The 21819-nt window shown below is 45.3% G+C and overlaps 1 protein-coding gene across 1 annotated transcript; it reads left to right on the top strand.

Moving 5' to 3' along the window:
* The first annotated feature begins 317 nt into the window (after positions 1-317).
* Positions 318-20394, top strand: LOC141153239 (C5a anaphylatoxin chemotactic receptor 1-like). The gene is given in 2 exon segments (XM_073637944.1): positions 318-543; positions 18115-20394. A coding segment is annotated over 1 exon segment (1065 nt). The 5' UTR covers positions 318-543; positions 18115-18142; the 3' UTR covers positions 19208-20394.
* Positions 20395-21819: the final 1425 nt, after the last annotated feature.

Genomic DNA, 21819 nt, shown 5'->3' with positions numbered 1-21819 from the left:
TGTTTTACCCCCCATGATGTATTTGATGGCTTACCTAAAAAAAATCGACTAAGATGGCAGACATGGGGGCAAGGTTGTGCGGGGTAGGGTTCGTTGGTGGGTCCAAAGGAACATCAAGAAATTCTAGGAACAAGTTTGGAGATTAAATTCAGTCTAACATAGTCCCTAAAAATTAACTTTTATTAAATAGATATATAAAAACATCTGGGACTAAAAAAAACACCCCTGGTGCAAAGAACAAATTAGTACTTCCCCTAGTGTGATGATGCTTCAAAAATGTTTTTATATATCAGATGTAAAAACAATTCCCTGTACATGCCCCTCCTGTCTTCCTGCCCCTCCTGTCTTCATTTCTAGGATTTACATACGTTTCAGGGTCTCTATTGGAGTACATTGATCGTTATATGACATCTTCTTACAAATGTTCAAGTGATGTCATGTTATCAGGAGTGACATCTACCACATGATAGCCTCGTAAAAAAATAGAACTCTTTAGAGAATTTTTACATTACCAGTTAGAAGTCTCCAGGGACCTGTCTTGGGGTAAGCAAGATAACATTTTTTATTTATTTTAGTTATATAACACTAACATTTTCCATGGCGATGTACAAAGATTCTATTCACTAACACACAAACAACATTTGATGGGTAAGGATTTGCATAACGTGCAGTAGTTTTATATTTTTATCGGTGTACATGACGTGAATGTAGAGTTGTGTTACTCAACACTTTGTATCTTGGTCCCAATTTCTATTGGGAGTTGGCAGTTCTTTGGCTTCAGATCTATACTCTATAAGCAAGTAAGGCTTTGTGCACACATTGCGTTTTTACTGCATTTTTTCTGTGCAGATTTGTCACAAAACCCTGAAGGGGATAAAATACTTTAGTTTATGTGGGGAATTGGGGAAACCCAATTCCGATGTATGGGTGAGTTGCATAAATTTCTAAAACTAAGCTTCTGCACATCAATATACCATTGTTTGGGCACAGACCCTTATCTGTAAGAAGAGAAATAAGCTACATAGAGCACCTCTCACATTACAGAGAGACAACGGACTTTAATAGAAATGGCGTAATGCTATGCAGGAACATTGAAGACTTGCCCAATTCCTACACATTTCAGAGTGGACTGCTTAGGGCAGGTCCACCATAAGGAATGTGTGGGTCCTATAAATACAAAAAGTCTGGGCCCTTACCCTCTTTGTTACTGGGAAAAGGAGGAAAAAACTGTCAGGACAGCTGGATATTGAGACATAAAGAAGGCAGAATATGCCACGGATTCTGTGGAAGGACTTTCATGCACCAAGTCCTGATGTTCCCACGTCAAGATGTTTTGTGGAAAGACAGAGGATTTCTAGAGGGGCTTTGAGGATTCCTATTTTATTTATAGGAAGTAACAAGTGGCGTGTGTGTCTCACATGACACTTGTTACAAGCAGGACATCACAAATAGAAAACTGTGAAGGTATTTATGATCAGTAATTGCATAGACACTGACCCCATAAGTGTTGAATGATGTTGGAAAGTAAGAGGACCACTTTATGTTATATTTTTAATGTTTCAATAGAGGTCAAAAATGCTCTAGTTGGTCATGGAGATGATAAATGATAGTTATGAAGGTCATGAGTCATGACTATCCTGAAAACTTTACAGTGTCCCCAAAGAATCTTTTCACCTAATGAGGTTGGCCAACTTTTAGTCACCGATTGGGTAACCATATTCCTGTACCACCTTGTTTTTATTCTTGGTGTTACTGGGAACGGTTTGGTGGTGTGGATCACAACCTTCGAAATGAAACGACTGGTGAACACTACATGATTTATAAATCTGGCGGTAGCCGATCTCCTGAGCTGTCTCACAGTGACATTTATTATCATGAGTATAAGGCTACGGTCACACTATCAGTATTTGGTCACTTGGAGTCGACCAACATCTTAAGCATCTGCTTCAGGGTGCCATTGAACAGTTTGCACAGGCCTTTGGTCTGTGGGTGGTACGGGCTGGTCACCAGATGTTGCACCTGTATTTGCTTACAGAGGGACTCCATCAGCTGCGACATAAACTGGGTCCCCCGGTCGGTGAGATTTCCTGGGGAAAACCCACTCAGGAGAAAATCTCCAGTAAGGCGGTGGCCACCTTGTCGGCCAGAATGGATGACAAGGCTACCCCTTCTGGGTACCGGGTGGCATAGTCTACTACCGTCAGTATGAAGTGTTTCCCGGAGTTGCTGGGAGAGGCCATTGGGCCAGCCAAATCCACAGCCACCCTCCTGAAAGGCTCTTCAATGATGGGCAGAGTTACCAGTGGGGCTTTGTGGCTCCGCCCCGCCTTCCCCACCCTCTGACAGGTGTCACGCGACAGGCAGTAGGCAGTCGCCTCGGCCCCCATCCTTGGCCAGTAGAAATGCTGGGCTAGCCTGGCTTTGGTCTTAGCGATCCTTAGATGTTCAGCCATCTGAATCTCATGCGCCATCCGCAACAACTCCGTCCTGAACGGATAGGGTTAATAGCTCTTCATCAACTGCCTATCAACCAGGAACTAGCTTCCACAACCCACTTAACTACTCCTAACCTGGCCTGGACCTAACTTTTAAACCTGTCAAAGCTAGATAACCAGGAAACTGCAGCTCACATGAAATAAGACACATAAAACAGCAGGTCAATACAAGAACATGAGAAGTCCTCTGAATGTTTAGACGACTTCTGCACCTTTACATAATCATCATGTAAGCAATTTACTACCAGCGTCTACCTCAATTCCATTATGTGAACTAGAAGAAAAAGCACAAAGTACAGCGTGCTGAACTATTTTTTTTCAGTAATATGGCAGAAACTAGCTGAAACTCAGTGGATTTTCTGCTGTATATTAGAGTGTGGAAAATCTGTGTTTTACAGTGCCAGCATACAGCGTGAGATTTCAAAAAAATCACATGCACATGTTGCCAGTTCACCTGATATTAAAAATCCTCTCCTTTCCAAAGAACGACAGGATTTTTAATTCTATAGTGTACAGTGTATTGCCTCAGTTACCAGCCACCTCTGCAGTTTATCAGAAGTGGCCAGTTCCCCAGGCAAGGAGTGCACGCTTGCAAGCAGTCTATTCACAGTTTGCAAGCGCCGCTCTGAATCTGACCAGATCACTGGATCCGGCCTGTTTCAGTGCGCTTGTTCTTCTCTGATGGTGCAGGGGCAAAGCTCAGCCATGCTGCTGGCCCAAACTGTCAATCTTCAGGAATACACTGAATGATGCACTCCTGAACATGTGAACATGTATTGTACTACTGAACGTTTCGTAGCTTAGTACCAAATTCTATTACCAGTTCTTTGGCATCTATCTATGTTTTTCCAGAACATAGGACAGGCTGCCCAAAGGAGACCACTAATACATGACTGCCTCTAGAGTCACTGCCTCAGAAGTAAATCAGTATTAGAGAAGACCACAAGTGCTCTAACTAAAAAAGCTAGAATAATATACACTGCTCCAAAAAATAAAGGGAACACTCAAATAACACATCCTAGATATGAATGAATGAAATATTCTCATTGAATACTTTGTTCTGTACAAAGTTGAATGAGTTTGCTGACAACAAAATCACACAAAAATCATCAATGGAAACCAAATTTATTAACCAATGGAGGCCTGGATTTGGAGTTATGCCCAAAATGAAAGTGGAAAAACACACTACAGGCTGATCCAGCTTTGATATAATGTCCTTAAAACAAGTCAAAATGAGACTTAGTATTGTGTGTGGCCTCCTCGTGCGTGTATGACCCCCCTACAATGCCTGGGCATGCTCCTGATGAGTAGTGTTGAGCCACCCCCGTAGTGTTCGAGTTCGGTTCGGTTCGTCGAACACCCGTGTGTTCGCCGAACTGTTCGTCGAACTGTTCGTCGAACACCTTCGAACACCGTTAAAACCAATGGCAGGCAAACAAAAACACATAGAAACACATAGAAAACACCTTCAAAGGTGTCCAAAAGCTGACAAACTGCTCAGAAGACATAACTAACACATGGAAAAGTGACAAGTACATATAGTCATGCGAAAATAAAAGAGGTGGAGGAGTAAAAGGAGGGGGAGACACAGATATAGGCATGTCATGCCCTTCTAAAATCCAAAAAGTGAGAAGCCGACACGGCCAGTCCGCTCCTGCCCGTGCCACCTCTATGTCGCCGGGTTTGTGCCAGAGCCGCGGTGAACCCTGATGGCCAGCCCCCCTCTCCCAATACTGGTGCCTGTCCGCTGGTGGGTCGAGCGAGCCCCCCTGTGGTGGAGGCAGCTCTAAGCTTTTTAATTTAAATTGTCTCTCTAATTTGAATGAATACACTTTAAATCCATTTACAAGGATCTATTGGAGGGCAAGTCTCATGCCAGCAGCCGCGTAATTCCAGCTCCAGTAGCGTCCACTAAAGCTGCTGCAGTTAAAAAGCTTTTATAAGGATCGAGCTCGGCTGTCCACCGCAAGGCATCCTACTGCCAGTCCCAGCCCCTATGCCTTGGGGCGCCTCCTGATGCTCTTCACTGAGTATCCCGTGGTCCCGAAGCATTTCCTTTGAAAAAATGAAGTGTCCAAACTACAGGTGGTGTAGCTTGCTTAACAGCCGGGATAATCCGCTGACTAGCAGACCCTGCTACTAGGCACAAAGTATTTCCTGGGCTAGATGCAGTTAAAAATTTGTAATTAGATACTCTCGTTGGATGCTGAGAAAGCATTCCATAGAGTCTCCTGGCACGCCATATATGATTCTCTTAAAAAGCTTGGGGTAGGGGTCTAGGGGACCCTTTTATAGCCAAAATCACGGCCCTGTATCGCAATACGTCACCTAGGCTGAAGATAAATGGAACTGTAGCACCCTGAGGGCTCGGTTGCTACAGAGGTATTGCACCTCACCCAGAGGTGTGATATCTCACTCTCAGGTAAGGATGTAGTGTGGATCAGGACCCGACACCTGCATGCCTTACACCACATTGCCGTGGGGCAGGGCGACCAATATGCCCCTGAGATGGGCACGACAGTCTCTGTCCCTGGCTGGAGTGGGGGGAGGGAACACTGAGGAAGGGGAACCCTGTAGTGCAGGAGCAGGGAGGAAGCAGTTCCTGGGTGCATTGAGAAGGGAGTATAAAAGGTGGGCACCATCTTAGTTCAGTGCAGAGAAGTCTGAGCAGAAGTGGCAGGGAGCAGGGGCTCTGCATGAGCTCTGCTCCGGAGGCGGGCCTAGTAACAGAGGCCCAGGCCTGGAAGAGGGAGAAGGAAGGAAGAGGAGCGGAGAAGGCTCCAGGAACGAGGAACGAAGGGATCTCAGGGGCGCAGACGGGCGAGTCGCCACCGCACGCCAGAATCCACCTGCGTGGAGGGGTCAGGCCAAAGGGGGAGACCGGTCCCCGAAACTAGTGGAGGCAGGAAACGACCCTCAGCTAGAAACAGGAGGCTGTGACATTTTATGTGGCGCAGCCCCTCGCTACACCCGCTAGGAAGGCACCACATAGGGTCAGGGAAACTGGCGCCAAGTTTACCAAGAGGAGGCCCGAGGCAGCCGGACAGAAGGGTTGGTAAGAAAGGCCAGACAAAGGACACACAAAGGGGGTCCTGTGAAGCGCTCCAAAGTTATCTGGAAGTTGTCTGAGCCCCTCACCTGGTGAGCACAGTACGACGTGGGCAGCCGTTACCTGCAGACGTGGTCTGGATAATAAGAACTGTGAGTAAAGGCCCTGGACTTCATCACTGACTCCGTGTCATTACTGCTGCTGCCCTGCACCATCACCCCCATCCTCCGCATACACTGCCCTGAGGCTATACTCCTCCCGTGGGGAGTTATGCTACGCTCTGCTGCACCCACAACACCAGCCTCAGCGGTCTACCCTGGAGCGGCGGTTCACTCTGACCGCAATCCACGGGTGGCGTAGTCGGACATTTAAACATCAAAACCACATAAATAGTTCCGCCACTGGTTTGACCGCCCTGAGCCACGGAACCGGGTTGCCGCCACGGAGACTACAACCACCAGCATCCACCAAAAAGGGTCCGGCTCCGGGTGTCCCAAGGCCCAGGGGGCGCGTCAGAACATTTTCATCACCTTTCACAATCACCAAAGGGACAAGGCAGGGATGTTCTCTGTCCCCTCTCTTATACATCCTAGTAACGGAGCACCTGCTCTCATCAATTCGCCATAACCCCAATATTAGGTGGATTGAGGTGGGAGGCACCGAGTACAAGTGCTCTCTATTTGCTGATGATGTCCTAGTATATATCACTCAATCACATATATCCATCCATGCTGTTATGGCTGAAATAGATCACTTTGTTACATGGTCAAATTTTAAAATCAATGCAGCGAAGTCTGAGGCCCTCGATGTCTCCCTCCCCAAATCCATATAGGATTCCATCCAGTCCAACTTTCCCTTTGCCTGGCCCTCACAGGGTATCAAATACTTAGGAATTCCTATTCATAGAGACCTCTCCCATCTATGTTATCTTAATTTTGGGCCCTTTATTGAACAACTCCATACAGACCACGGTTGGCAAGTTAGAACTGTAAGATTCACTACGTGAACCACTGGTGTTTTGTGGAAAAGCACATGTACACTGTGTTCCAAATTATTATGCAAAAAGTGTTTAGGAGTGATAAGAGAAGAATTTGTTTGTTTGTCAGTTAAACTCATTGATGGTGATGTGTGTCAGAGCTCTTTATATCACTGTAAGCAATTGCAGACACCAGTGCTAATTAGTTTGGCAGGTGTGTCCAATGAAAGGCAAGACTACTTAAGAAGGCTCTCTCACATTATTCAGCAGCCTACATTTTCTGCCAAAATGGGAAAGAAAAAGGATGTGTCGGCTGCTGAGAAGCAACAAATTGTGGAGTGTTTAGGTCAAGGCATGACTACAATCAACATTGTGCGATGATCAGGATGAAGTGTCTTGGCAATCTAGAAGTATGTAGCTGATTCACAGTACACACGTGTGCGTGCTGATAAGGGCAAATTGAGGACTCTTTCCTACAGGCAATTACGTCAGGTTGAAAGAGCAGCGGCAAAAAAGCCTTGTCATAGCAGCAGACAAGTTTTTGAAGCTGCTTGTGCCTCCAACGTCCCCCGAACAACAAGATGCAGGGTCCTTCAGAGGTTTGCAGCTGTGCATACGCCATCCTGTCGACCTCCTCTATCCACTTCACACAAGCAGAAACGGCTCCAGTGGGCCAAACATTACATGAAGACTGATTTCAAAACTGTTTTGTTCACGGATGAGTGCCGTGCAGCGCTCGATGGTCCAGATGGATGGAGTGGAGGATGGCTGGTTGATGGACACCCCACGCAAACACGGCTACAGCGCCAACAAGGAGGAGGTGGAGTAATGTTTTGGGCTGGAATCATGGGGAGAGAGATTGTCGGCCCCTTTAGGATCCCTGAAGGCGCTAAAGATGAACTCCATAATGTATGTGGATTTTCTCAAACAGCACTTCCTGCCATGGTTCAAGAAGAAGAACCGTGTATTTCACAGCAAGATCATTTTTCTGCATGATAATGCACCATCTCATGCTGCACATAAAACATCTGCATCTCTGGCTGATATGGGCATAAAAGGGGACAAACTTATGGTGTGACCCCCATGCTCCCCTGACCTCTACCCCATTCAGAACCTTTGGAGCATCATTAAAAGGAGTGTCTATGATGGCGGGAGGCAGTTCACATCTAAGCAACAGCTCTGGGAGGGTATTCTGTCCTCATGCAAAACAATTGAAGCAGAAACCATCCAAAACCTGACAAATTCAATGGATGAGAGAGTTCAGAAGCTCCTTTCGAACAAGGGGTCCTATGTGAAAATGTAACATCACCTAGAATAAAGTTTTGAGTTGAAAACTGTTTGATTTCAGTTTCTAACAACCTGCTAATGCTTATAATTTCAAAAATGACCATTTTTTTGGTCTTTATTAAAAAGAAAACGTTGATCGAAAAGTTTGGGGGATCTAAGAGTGTGGCAACCCAGTAGTCATGATTACTTCGAATTCTGACAATATGAGGGTCATGCTGCAGGTAGTGCAGCAAGAAGGCACTTATGTGTCTTGAGCATCTCGGAGCCCCAAAATTATTTTCCGGGCTAGATGCAGCTAAAAATTATTATTAATTTTAAATCTGGTGGAGCTTATTATAGATGGCCTAATAGGATCAGTGCTGCACACTGCTACAAAGCCCAAATTATTTTCCAGTCAAGATACAGATAAACATGATTAGTAATTTGAAAGCTTAAAACGGTTGGTAGGGTGATTTTAAACAATCATCAAGCTTTTACTCTCCCCAGGATGACACAGGGGTAGAAAAGTCGTTTCGGATCCATGATTTGTTCATCTTTATGAACGTGAGTCTGTCTACATTATCAGTGGAGAGCCGCGTGCGCTTATCTGTCAGCACACCACCAGCAGCTCTGAACACACGTTCAGACAGAACCCTGGCTGCGGGGCATAACAAGATCTCCAAGGCGTAAGTGGCTAGCTCCAGCCATTTATCCAGATTGGAAGCCCAAAAAGAGCAAGGGTCCAGTGACACAGTCGTGGCTTCAATGTTTACTTGGAGATACTCCTGTACCATCGTCTCTAGGCGTTGACTATGTGTCAGACTTCTTGTCTCCTGTGGCCTTGCAAAGGATGGGCTAAAAAAGTGGTGAAATGATTCCGCAAAATTGATGTTACCACCAGATACTGTGGTTCTGTTACGGTTTGAGTGCTGAACACTTGACGGTCCCACGGTTGGCAAGTTGGAACTGTGAGATTCACTACGTGCACCACTGGTATTTTGTGGAAAAGCACATGTAAGATTCTGCAACAGTCTCTGCTGATACTCCTGCATGCGTGCATCCCTTTCTATGGCAGGAATAATTTCTGCAAATTTACTTTTGTACCGGGGATCTAACAGTGTGGCAACCCAGTAGTCAGGATTATTTCTAATTCTCACAATTCGAGGGTCATGTTGCAGGTAGTGCAGCAAGAAGGCACTCATGTGTGTTGCGCATCCAGGAGCACCAAGTCCCTGTTGTGTTGGTGGCGAGGTAACAATCATGCTTCCTTCCTCTGTCCTCTCCCCCCAACCTCGCACAACAGAAATGTGATCAAGGTCTCCCTCATCTGATGAGTCTTCCATCAGTTCGTCCTCCACTTCTTCCTGGGCTCCTGCACCTTCCTCACTAGTTTGGCTGCTACCATGCGCCCTGGTAAAACCATCTCCCCACCCTCACATGCCTGCCGCCTTGGTGCTGCCGACCGTCTGGACCTTGCAGATGTTAGCCCTTCCGCATACAACTCCTCCTCCTCTACTTCCTCCACCTCCTCTTGTGCCACCACCTGACTCCGAATTCTGTTTAACATGTGCTCCAGCATGTAAATCACCGGAATAGTCATGCTGATAATGGCATCGTCAGCACTAAACATCTTCGTCGCCATTTCAAAACTGTGCAGAAGGGTGCATAGGTCCCTGATCTGAGACCATTCCTCCAGCGTGATTTGCCCCACCTCTGAACCTCGTTGGCCCAGGCTATATGTCAGAACGTATTGCACCAGGGCTTGTCGGTGCTGCCACAGTCGCTGCAACATGTGCAGAGTTGAATTCCACCGGGTAGGCACATCGCATTTTAGCCGGTGAAGTGGCAGGCCCAACGACTTCTGTAGAGATGTAAGTCGCTGAGCTGCGGGATGCGAACGGCGGAAGTGAGCACACAGCGACCGTGCCCTCTGCAGAAGGCCATCTAGTCTGGGATAGTGGGCTAAAAATTGCTGGACAACCAGGTTCAACACGTGAGCCATACAAGGCACGTGTGTGACATTGCCCCAGCGAAGGGCCGCACCCAGGTTTGCAGCATTGTCGCACACGGCCTTCCCTGGTTTCAGGTCCAGTGGAGACAACCATTCATGAAATTGGTTCTCCAGAGCTGACCACAACTCCTCAGCTGTGTGACTCACATTTCCCAGACATTTCAATGTAAAAACCGCCTGATGACGTTGAGCCCTACTGCCAGCATAGTAAGGAGGTGTGCAGGATCCCTTCTGCGCAGTTAGAAAGCTTGTGGCATGACCAGACAGGCTTTGGGTGCAGGTGGAAGACCGAGAGGAGGTTGAGGAGGCAGAAGCAGTGGAGGAACTTTGACATAAAGAGGATTGACGCACAACTCGTGGGGACGGCAAGACTTGGACAGCAGCCCCTTGTCCTGCTGTCACCATAGTTACCCAGTGCCCAGTCAGCGACATGTAACGCTCCTGTCCATGCCTACTCGTCCAAGTGTCTGTGGTGAAATGCACCCTGTCACACACAGAGTTTCTCAAAGAAGCGGTGATGTTGTGTGCGACATGCTGGTGGAGCGCAGGCACACCTTTCTTTGAGAAGTAGTGCCGACTGGGCATCTGGTACTGGGGCACTGCGACGGACATAAGGTCTCGAAAATCCTCTGTGTCCACCAGGCGGAAAGGCAGCATTTCTGTAGCCAAGAGCTTGCAGATGGTGAAATTCAACCTCTTAGCTTTCTCATGGCTAGGAGGAAATGATCTTTTACTTGTCCACATCTGAGGGACTGAGGGCTGGCTATTGTGCTTAGACGGGGTTGATAAGGGTGTCCCCGGCAAACTGCCGGTCTGTGAGGAAGATGCAGGCGGACATGTTAGGTTGCCTTGATCCAAAGGTGGTGCTATCGATGTCGGACAGCGCTCAACACCAGCTGCTGTTACCACCTCCAAAGAAAATGATGACCTGCCAATCACGCTGGCTGTTGCGGGTAAAGAGGTGGCAGGTCTGCGCCCCAAAACAGGTGTGACTGCTGTCCCCCCAGTCACAGAGGATGAAGAGGCCGCGGATGCACAAGATATGGCAGACGGTGGTTGGCCCGGCCGGCTAGGCCGCATTGTAGCACACTGAGCTTCCCACTGCAACTTATGCTTCATGTCCATGTGCCGGTTCATGCATGAAGTACTCAAACTATGTATTTTTTGGCCTCTACTTAGCTTTTGCTGACAAATGTTACAGATAACACGAGTTGGGTCATCTTTATTGATCTGAAAAAATGCCCAGGCTATGCAAGGCTTAGCACCTATGCGACCTGAAGAGCCACCACGACTTGTGGTGAGAGGCAGAGTTGTGTTTGAGGATGCAGTTGTTGACGTGCTTCCAGTACTACGTCTCTGTCCAGGAAGGCGCAACCTGACCTCGTCGTGACTAGCATCTTCCTCCACCTTCTCTGCTGACCTCATCTCTTGGCTGACTGTGGGTTGACAGTAAGTGGGATCTCCAACCTCATCATCATCACCCTGTGTGTTATCACACCCGTCGTCCTCAGAGCCAACCTGTTCCTGCCCTGACAAAAAACTAAAGTTGTCGCTCCAATCAGGTATTTGAGTCTTATCATCGTCTTCCTCATTGTCTCCACCAACAGGAGTTACAGTTTGGGAATGAGGGTCTACATTATGGTCAGAACCTTCTGCGTCTGGTCCTGGATCCGACTCATAAAGATTCTGGGCATCAGTGCAGATCATTTCCTCGTCTGGATTCACAGAAGCGCTGGAGTAGACCTCTGATTCCCAGGCTATAGTATGAGTAAACAGCTCTGCAGACTCAACCATCTGTTCTACCTCATACTCAGACGGGCAGCTGGAGATTTGGGAGCTGTGAGGAAGCAAGTGCGATTTGGGTGACACCTTTGAGGACTGGAGTATTTGTGATGTTGAAGTTGATGTGGAGGAGAGCCCACTTAAAGGAGCACTTGATATCCGTTGAAGCACCTGCTGTTTTTGTGCCTCATCTGGAATTTGTAGCGATTGGCGTGGCCGTAAGAAAGGGATCTTATCACATTGTCCGCTAAAAGAAGTAGACATTTTAGTTTGGCTGGAAGATGGTCTTTCTTCTGCAGATGTTACTGTTGCTTTAACACCTACCCCACGGACACAACCTTTTTTCCCCTTCCCAACACGCCTATTCCCCTTTCCACCAGCAGCAGGCCTTTTTCCACTCATTTTGGTGGTTAACTAATTCACAACTCTGGAGTTGTTTGCACAAAAAAACAATGGATGGTAACCGAGCAGAGCTGAGTGGCCAAACTGTGGTATTAGGCCAAAACTATTGGCTGGGTTAGATGCAGAAAAAAATATATTCAGTTTGCAACCTGATGGAGGTCAGTATAGATGGACTAATAGAGAAAGTCCGACACACTGCTACAAGGCCAAATATTTTTTCAGAGGTAGATGCAGAAAAAAATTATATTCAGTTTGCAACCTGATGGAAGTCTGTATAGATGGATTAATAGAACAAGACCCACACACAGCTAGAAGCCCAATATTTTTTCAGAGGTAGATGCAGAAAAAAATATATTCAGTTTGAAACCTGATGGAGGTCAGTATAGATGGACTAATACAACAAGTCCCACACACAGCTAGAAGCCCAATATTTTTTCAGAGGTAGATGCAGAAAAAAATATATTCAGTTTGCAACCTGATGGAGGTCAGTATAGATGGACTAATACAACAAGTCCCACACACAGCTAGAAGCCCAAATATTTTTTCAGAGGTACTGTAGATGCAGATAAAAATTATTTTTAATTTGCAACCTGATGGAGGTCAGTATAGATGGACTAATACAACAAGTCCCACACACAGCTAGAAGCCCAAATATTTTTTCAGAGGTACTGTAGATGCAGATAAAAATTATTTTTAATTTGCAACCTGATGGAGTTCAGTATAGATGGACTAATAGAGAAAGTCCGACACACTGCTACAAGGCCAAATATTTTTTCAGAGGTAGATGCAGAAAAAAATTATATTCAGTTTGCAACCTGATGGAGGTCAGTATAGATGGACTAATACAACAACTCCCACACACAGCTAGAAGCCCAATATTTTTTCAGAGGTAGATGCAGAAAAAAATATATTCAGTTTGCAACCTGATGGAGGTCAGTATAGATGGACTAATACAACAAGTCCCACACACAGCTAGAAGCCCAATATTTTTTCAGAGGTAGATGCAGAAAAAAATATATTCAGTTTGCAACCTGATGGAGGTCAGTATAGATGGACTAATACAACAAGTCCCACACACAGCTAGAAGCCCAAATATTTTTTCAGAGGTACTGTAGATGCAGATAAAAATTATTTTTAATTTGCAACCTGATGGAGGTCAGTATAGATGGACTAATACAACAAGTCCCACACACAGCTAGAAGCCCAAATATTTTTTCAGAGGTACTGTAGATGCAGATAAAAATTATTTTTAATTTGCAACCTGATGGAGGTCAGTATAGATGGACTAATAGAGAAAGTCCGACACACTGCTAGAAGGCCAAATATTTTTTCAGAGCTAGATGCAGAAAAAAATTATATTCAGTTTGCAACCTGATGGAGGTCAGTATAGATGGATTAATAGAACAAGACCCACACACAGCTAGAAGCCCAATATTTTTTCAGAGGTAGATGCAGAAAAAAATATATTCAGTTTGCAACCTGATGGAGGTCAGTATAGATGGACTAATACAGCAAGTCCCACACACAGCTAGAAGCCCAAATATTTTTTCAGAGGTACTGTAGATGCAGATAAAAATTAGTTTTAATTTGCAACCTGATGGAGGTCAGTATAGATGGACTAATACAACAAGTCCCACACACAGCTAGAAGCCCAAATATTTTTTCAGAGGTACTGTAGATGTAGATACAAATTATTTTTAATTTGCAACCTGATGGAGGTCAGTATAGATGGACTAATACAACAAGTCCCACACACAGCTAGAAGCCCAAATATTTTTTCAGAGCTAGATGCAGAAAAAAATATATTCAGTTTGCAACCTGATGGAGGTCAGTATAGATGGACTAATACAACAAGTCCCACACACAGCTAGAAGCCCAAATATTTTTTCAGAGGTACTGTAGATGCAGATACAAATTATTTTTAATTTGCAACCTGATGGAGGTCAGTATAGATGGACTAATACAACAAGTCCCACACACAGCTAGAAGCCCAAATATTTTTTCAGAGGTACTGTAGATGCAGATAAAAATTATTTTTAATTTGCAACCTGATGGAGGTCAGTATAGATGGACTAATACAACAAGTCCCACACACAGCTAGAAGCCCAAATATTTTTTCAGAGGTACTGTAGATGCAGATACAAATTATTTTTAATTTGCAACCTGATGGAGGTCAGTATAGATGGACTAATAGAGAAAGTCCGACACACTGCTAGAAGGCCAAATATTTTTTCAGAGCTAGATGCAGAAAAAAATTATATTCAGTTTGCAACCTGATGGAGGTCAGTATAGATGGATTAATAGAACAAGACCCACACACAGCTAGAAGCCCAAATATTTTTTCAGAGGTAGATGCAGAAAAAAATATATTCAGTTTGCAACCTGATGGAGGTCAGTATAGATGGACTAATACAACAAGTCCCACACACAGCTAGAAGCCCAAATATTTTTTCAGAGGTACTGTAGATGCAGATAAAAATTAGTTTTAATTTGCAACCTGATGGAGGTCAGTATAGATGGACTAATAGAATGATGCTATGCCCAAAAGATTTTACTTCACTAGGTGCAGTAAAAAAATTGGTATTCTATACACAGGTGGTATATCTTGCAGCACAGATAGGCTACTCCACTGACTAACACACTCTGCAATAGGCCAAAAAGGATTAGCTTTGCTAGATTCAGCCAAATGCTGTGAAAAAAACTTGCACAGCACTGGCACAGACCTGCCTGGCAAAAACTGATAGGAACTGATGTAACCTAGTCCTGAAAAGGACTCCAATTACAATTAGTCTTTACTCCCACAACCTATCTATTTAAGAGCACAGACCTCCCTGATAAAAGTCGTAGGAAATGCTGTAACCTAGTCCTTAAAAGGACTGCAATCACAACTATTCCCTACTCCCAAGCTATCTGTATATTTGTGCGAAAATTGGCTTGAAATTAACAAGGTATAGCGCACACAGCAACAGCGGTGCCGTCTAACACGCAGCTGCAGCAGTGAGAAAATGGTGGCGACGGGGAAAATGGCTTGGTCTTATAGGGCAAGGACATGTGACATACACTGCCAATGACACATGCCCTTGCTTGTGTGAAAAAAAGCACTTCACTCCGTGTGTGCGCTGCTGATAGGCTGACAGATTGCACCTCCCCACTGCAAATGCGGGAAAGAGAAAAAAAAATGGAGATCTTCATTGTTCCTGCAGAGATCCATCCCCTGCCCCTCCCCCCACCCCGCTGTACACTCAAACTGCGTATTAACATTAATTTTCATCATTACTGAGAAAAAATCCAGTTATGATTTTGGTGCACGAACAGTTATCGAACATAACCTCGAACAGCCGAATTTTTATCAAATTGTTCGTGTTCGCCGAACGGCTCGAACACCGCCCAAAACAGCTCGAATTTGAGATTGGCGAACAGTTCGAGTAGAACAACGCTCATCTCTACTGATGAGGTTGCGGATGGTCTCCTGTGGGATGTCCTCCCAGACCTGGACTAAAGCATCCGCCAACTCCTGGACAGTCTGTGGTGCAACGTGACGTTGGTGGATGGAGCGAGACATGATGTCCCAGATGTGCTCAATCAGATTCAGGTCTTCGGAACGGGCGGGCCAGTCCATAGCTTCAATGCCTTCATCTTGCAGGAACTGCTGACACACTCCAGCCACATGAGGTCTGGCATTGTCCTGCATTAGGAGGAACCCAGGGCCAACCTCACCAGCATATGGTCTCACAAGGGGTCTGAGGATCTCATCTCGGTACCTAATGGCAGTCAGGCTACCTCTGGCGAGAACATGGAGGGCTGTGCAGCCCTCCAAAGAAATGCCACCGCACACCATTCCTGACCCACTGCCAAACCGGTCATGCTGAAGGATGTTGCAGGCAGCAGATCGCTCTCCACGGCGTCTCCAGACTCTGTCACGTCTGTTTCATGTGCTCAGTGTGAACCTGCTTTCATCTGTGAAGAGCACAGGGCGCCAGTGGCGACTTTGCCAATCCTGGTGTTCTGTGGCAAATGCCAAGCATCCTGAACGGTGTTGGGCTGTGAGCACAACCCCCATCTGTGGACGTCGGGTCCTCATACCAACCTCATGGAGTCGGTTTCTAACCGTTTGTGCAAACACATGCACATTTGTGGCCTGCTGGAGGTCATTTTGCAGAGCTCTGGCAGTGCTCCTCCTGTTCCTCCTTGCACGAAGGCAGAGGTAGCGGTCCTTCTGCTGGGTTGTTGGCCTCCTCCACATCTCCTGGTGTACTGGCCTGTCTCCTGGTAGCGCTTCCAGCCTGTGGACACTACGCTGATGACGCGCCCCCTGGGCCATGTTGTTAGGGATACCCGGAGCTGAATCAGATGGGGGTTGTAGTCTCCGAGTGGCTGTGACCCGGTCCGTGCCCAGGGTGTCAAGCTCAGTGTGTGGCAGTCCTTACAGATGTTATTACTGTTCTTTGTGTCGACTACGCCACCCGTTGATTTGCGGTCAATACGGCCGCCGCTGCAGCAGGGTCCGCTGAGGCTGGTGGTGCTTGTGCAGCTCTGGTAGTATAACCCCCAACGGGAGGGGTATAGCCTCAGGGGGTCAGGTGTAGAGGATGGTGGTAGTGGTGGTGCAGTGTGGATGTTAAGAAGACTCCGAGCCGGGCTGTGCAGTTCAGGGTTTTTACTTACTGCTGTTCTTGTGGTCACTCTGGCCTTAAGTGACCGCCCGAGCCGTGCTGCGTCCACCAGGTCTTGGACTCGGCCAACCCCCAGGTGATTCTGGAGCGTGGTCCTGAGCTCCCTTTCTGACTTGTCCTTCTCTCTGGCCATCCCCACCAGGGATCCACCTAAGTCCGGCTCCCTCGGGCCTCTTGTTGGTAAACCCTTGTCTCTGGGTTCCCTGACCCTATTCTTGGTTTGCCTTCCGGGTGGATTTAGTGGGTGGTCGTGGCAGATCCTGCCCACGACCTCCGGTCTCTGGCTAAGGTGTGCTGTAGCCTCCACCAGCTTGGGATCCGGTACCCTGTTGCCAACTCTTCACCCTCTGATCTAATTTTGGGTTCTTGGAGTTCCCTCTTCTCCCCCTTCTGGGTCCTTCTTTCTCCTCTCTCTCTGCTTCTCAGGCTCTTTCAGACTGACCAAACCTCTACAAAAGAGTGACGTCTCACAGACTGACTGACTGACCCTGATCTAAGATGGTTCCCACCTTATATACTCCCTCTATGTGTGAGCTCAGGTGACCAGCACCCAATGAGCTCCTAGCTTTACCCAGGCTGCTCCCCCTATCTGCCCCTACACTACTGGGATGTTCCACCCCCCTCCCACTCCAGCCAGGGACAGACACTATCGTACCTGCACATTTCTCTAGTGGGAGTACCATCGGTCTGTCCCTCGGAAATGGGATGTGTGTAGTGCATGCAGCTAACTGAGCTCAGTTCCACACTCCATCCTTACCCGGGAGTGGAATATCACACCTCTGGGTTGAGGTGCAATACCCCTGTAGCAGCCGAATCCTCAGGGTGCTACACTGTCAGACACAGCAAACCTTCTTGTCACAGCTCGCATTGATGTGCCATCCTGGATGAGCTGCACTACCTGTGCAACTTCTGTGGGTTGTAGAGTCCATCTCATGCTACCACGAGTGGGAAAGCACAACCAACATTCAAAAATGACCAAAACATCAGCCAGAAAGCATTGGTACTGAGATGTGGTCTGTGGTCCCCACCTGCAGAACCACTCCTTTATTGAAGGTGTCTTGATAATTGCCAATAATTTCCATCTATTGTCTATTCCATTTGCACAACAGCATGTGCAATTGATTGTCAATCAGTATTGCTTCCTAAGTGGACAGTTTGATTTCACAGAAGTTTGATTTACTTGGAGTTATATTCTGTTGTTTAAGTGTTCCCTTTATTTTTTTGAGCAGTGTATTTCAATTGGCCAAATTATATTCCACCACAAATAACCATCTTTGTGAGAGTTTACAATGGTTGTTCTTCCCAAATCAGTAGACTGCACTTAACTATAGCACTTGTTACAAGCAGCTCAGCACAAACTGAAAATTGTGAATTGTGTAATTGAACAGAGTGACCCCACTAATGTCTAATGTCAAATGATGTTGGAAAGTAAAAGGACCACTATTTGTTCTGTTTTTCAGGTTCTCATAGAGGCCAAGGATTCTATAGATGATTATGGCGATGACGAATGATAATTATACAGGTTATGACTACGCCTTAAACTTTACAGTGCCCTCCAGAATATCTTCACCAACTGAGGATGACCGAGTTTCAGTCAGTGATTGGGTCGCCATACTTCAGTACCTCATTGTTCTTGTGCTGGGTGTTCCTGGGAATGGTTTGGTGGTGTGGATCACAGTCTTCGAAATGAAACGCACGGTGAACACCATATGGTTCCTGAATCTGGCGGTTGCCGATCTCCTATGCTGTCTCTCCGTGCCGATTATTATCATGTCTATTACCCTGCAATACTGGCCCCTTGACCTCTTCGCCTGCAAGTTTATTGCTTCCTTTGTTTTAATTAACATGTACGCCAGCGTCCTTCTCCTTACAATGATCAGTATAGATCGCTGGGCTTTGGTGATGAAACCCGTATGGTGTCAGAACAACAGAACTTTGGGCTAAGCTTACTTGGCATGTGCCATTATATGGATGCTAGCCCTCATCCAGAGCAGCCCATGCTTCATCTTTAGGACCACCATTACATTGGATGGGATGGACTATTGTGTATATGACTATCACATTTTAGGACAAGTGAACCAACAAAGGGTGGAAAACTCCATTGCTATTTTCCGTCTACTAATGGGCTTCATCGTTCCATTTCTTGTCATTGTCACCTGCTATGGCATACTAATGAATCGGGTGAAACAGCGATTTACACAGAACACCAAGACAATGAAAGTAGTCCTTGCAGTCATCGTCAGCTTCTTCGTATGTTGGCTTCCTTACCATGTGGCGGGATTAATTCTCGATTTATATCCAAAAACCTCAGATTTATACCAATCCACGGTAAGAGCTGATGACATCATAATCACCATCGCTTTCATGAACAGCTGTATTAACCCCATCATTTACGTGTTAATGGGACAGGACTTCAAAAGCAAGTTTAGAAAACCGATCAGATTAATTCTGAATAACGTCTTGTCGGAAGAGGGGAGTCAGTCACTTCAAGAAGACAAAATCAATATCAGAAATCAAGAATGCAGAGGCGTCCTTAATGTTGTAGTGGATTAATGGCCATAATCCAAATTTTTGTGCCAGTACAGTGATGTACAGTATATCGGGTGCATTGGATGCATATATACAGTATGGAGCAGGACTAAACACAGTCCTTCAGTGTGTAGAGGTCTAATTGGTTATCGAATCTTTGACAGCTCCTTATCTTTCCTGAGAGCATAAGAATTGGGCATGTTGAACTCCAAAAGCCTGAATCTTCTTTTTCCAGATATCTGTTGTAAGAAGATTATGGTTTTGGAGAAAATCCTCCATTTAGATGCTGTTGGATAACCCAATGGATTGCCATCGTTGCAGAAGATTCTTTTGTAATAAGTTCTTCTTTGTTGGCATAAAAGATCCAATAGTGCTTAAAAGGCATAGTCTTCTTCAAGCTTTATGGGTGCATCACTGTCCTTATTAGTTTCCAAATGGGAATCCTGCCCTTGAACACTGGGCAGCAACAAAACTCACCACTTCCTTTTCATTTGTGGAATATATGCGATATACTGTATGTAAAAAAAAGGTGAGCAGCCCTTTGTTATCTCTGGTAGGGCAGAGGTTCCTCACTATACATATTACACAAGGTGCCGTTCTCTTTTTTTTTTTTTTGCATTCTTCCTACCATCTCCCATCAGGGAGAAGCAGGGACAACACCATACAGATTAGAGGGTTGGCTGGTCAAAATCTTTGAGTTTGCGCAGCATTAATCTAATAAGAACTATGAATCCTTGAGGGAACCTCAACATGGTTTAGACATGCAGCGGATTTTCTGGACAGGTGATATGATGCATTTTACAGTGTCGGTCAATATCGATGAGATTATCAATATCAAATCCACGTGATGTCAATTTATGCTGTGGATTTTTCTTGCAGATTTCACCCATTGCAATGCAAAGGGAAAATACTGTGATAAATCTGCAATATTTCTGCAGCAAAAACCGTGCCATTTATGTTGAGAGGAAGCGCCCTGCATGTTCATGTTTATTTCAATTAGGAGTAAAAATCAAAAGGTACCTAGCAGTGTTTTATTTCCCCCCAAAAAACAACGAATCGGGTCCCCAATATGTGCATCTATAAAGGCTCTTTTATATATGAAAAAAGATATGTTGAATTGAATAAATTGTTAGAGAATTTTACAATGACATATAATTGTAACATTTGTGTTTCATAATGTTTGTATGGGTCATAGAGAGCAGGAAATAATGTCATTGGCATTTATGTAATACACAAGTGACGTGATGGGTTCTTATCTACAATGAAATGTTTTTGTTTTTTCTAATAAACATTGACTTTACTAAATGGTCACTGTCAAGTCAATAAACTTATTTTCATTTGATAGCCAATGTGCTAAATATCAAAATTGTAAATCACTATATTTACAGAAAATGTTGTCTTACCCAAAATGCCCTCAACTGTTGGCTACTAGGTGTCTCTCTCCTCAGATACTTGCTGTCCACTGCCTGTTGTTAGGATAGATCTGTCTCCAATAACAGAGAAGTAGAGACAGATCACAAAAAGTGGAAGCTGGGCTTTACTTCTGGAAATGGCACAGTCAGACGGCCGTATAAATAGGACCGAAATCGGAATGCAGTGCAAGGACTGGCCAGCGGATCTCCAGAGTGTGACAGCGGCAAGGAAATACACAAAGCTGTCATGCTCGGGTTGGAAGAACCGCCGGCCAGTCTGTGCACTGAATTCCAAATTCGGACCGATTGATATGATCATCTGACTGTGCCCTAACTGTGATCTACTGTATACAGAACAAACAGAGCTGGGGATCTACCTTTCATGCATAGTTTATACACAATCTCTCTCTTGTCCCTCCTCGCCTCCATCTCAGCACTGTCCACAACCTTTTCTCCTCTCACTATAATTAGTAAAATCCATATCCTCCACCTCAGCAAGCCAGCTTTGCTGCACCATCGTAGCTGCACCATCGTAACTACACTGACGAGCAAAAAAAGAATAACTAATCATATGCTAAATAGTTGCATGTCAAATTTATGTATGAGATAGCCAATATGATTGCTTATAAAGTGATGGTAGTCTCACATTCGAAGCAGTAGAGGATGCTGAGATATGGAGCCTGAAAGTCAAACATTCTAAACATTGTTATCCTTTTGCTCGTCAGTGTAACTCTTCAAATTCCCCACGCAGCTGTACGCCACTTTCAGCAGTAGCTCACAGAGGATTTCACTGTCTTTACCAGCTCCTCTGTCTAATAACATATAGAAGGACATATACAGTCATGGCCGAAAGTGCTGACACTCTTGAAATTGTTCCAGAAAATGAAGCATTTCTCCCAATTATTGCAATTACACATGTTTTGTTATATATGTTTATTTCCTTTGTGTGTATTGGAACAACAGAAAAAAAGAGATAAAAAGGCAAATTTGACATAATTTCACACAAAACCCTAAAAATGGGCAGAAACAAAATTGTTGTCCCCCTCAACTTAATATTTGGTTGCACACCCTTTGGAGTAAATAACTGAAATCAATCGCTTCCTATAACCATCTACAAGCCTCTTACACCTCTCAGCTGAAATTTCGGACCACTCTTCTTTTACAAACTGCTCCAGGTCTCTCATATTTGAAGGCGCCTTATCCCAACAGCAATTTTAAGATCTC

This window comes from Phyllobates terribilis, unplaced genomic scaffold (assembly GCF_046119375.1).
Source record: "Phyllobates terribilis strain yellow unplaced genomic scaffold, ASM4611937v1 Scaffold_7__3_contigs__length_470593459, whole genome shotgun sequence".
Classification (NCBI taxonomy): domain Eukaryota; kingdom Metazoa; phylum Chordata; class Amphibia; order Anura; family Dendrobatidae; genus Phyllobates; species Phyllobates terribilis.
Note: the sequence above shows the minus strand (reverse complement) of the source record. Positions and strands in the feature narration are given on the sequence as shown.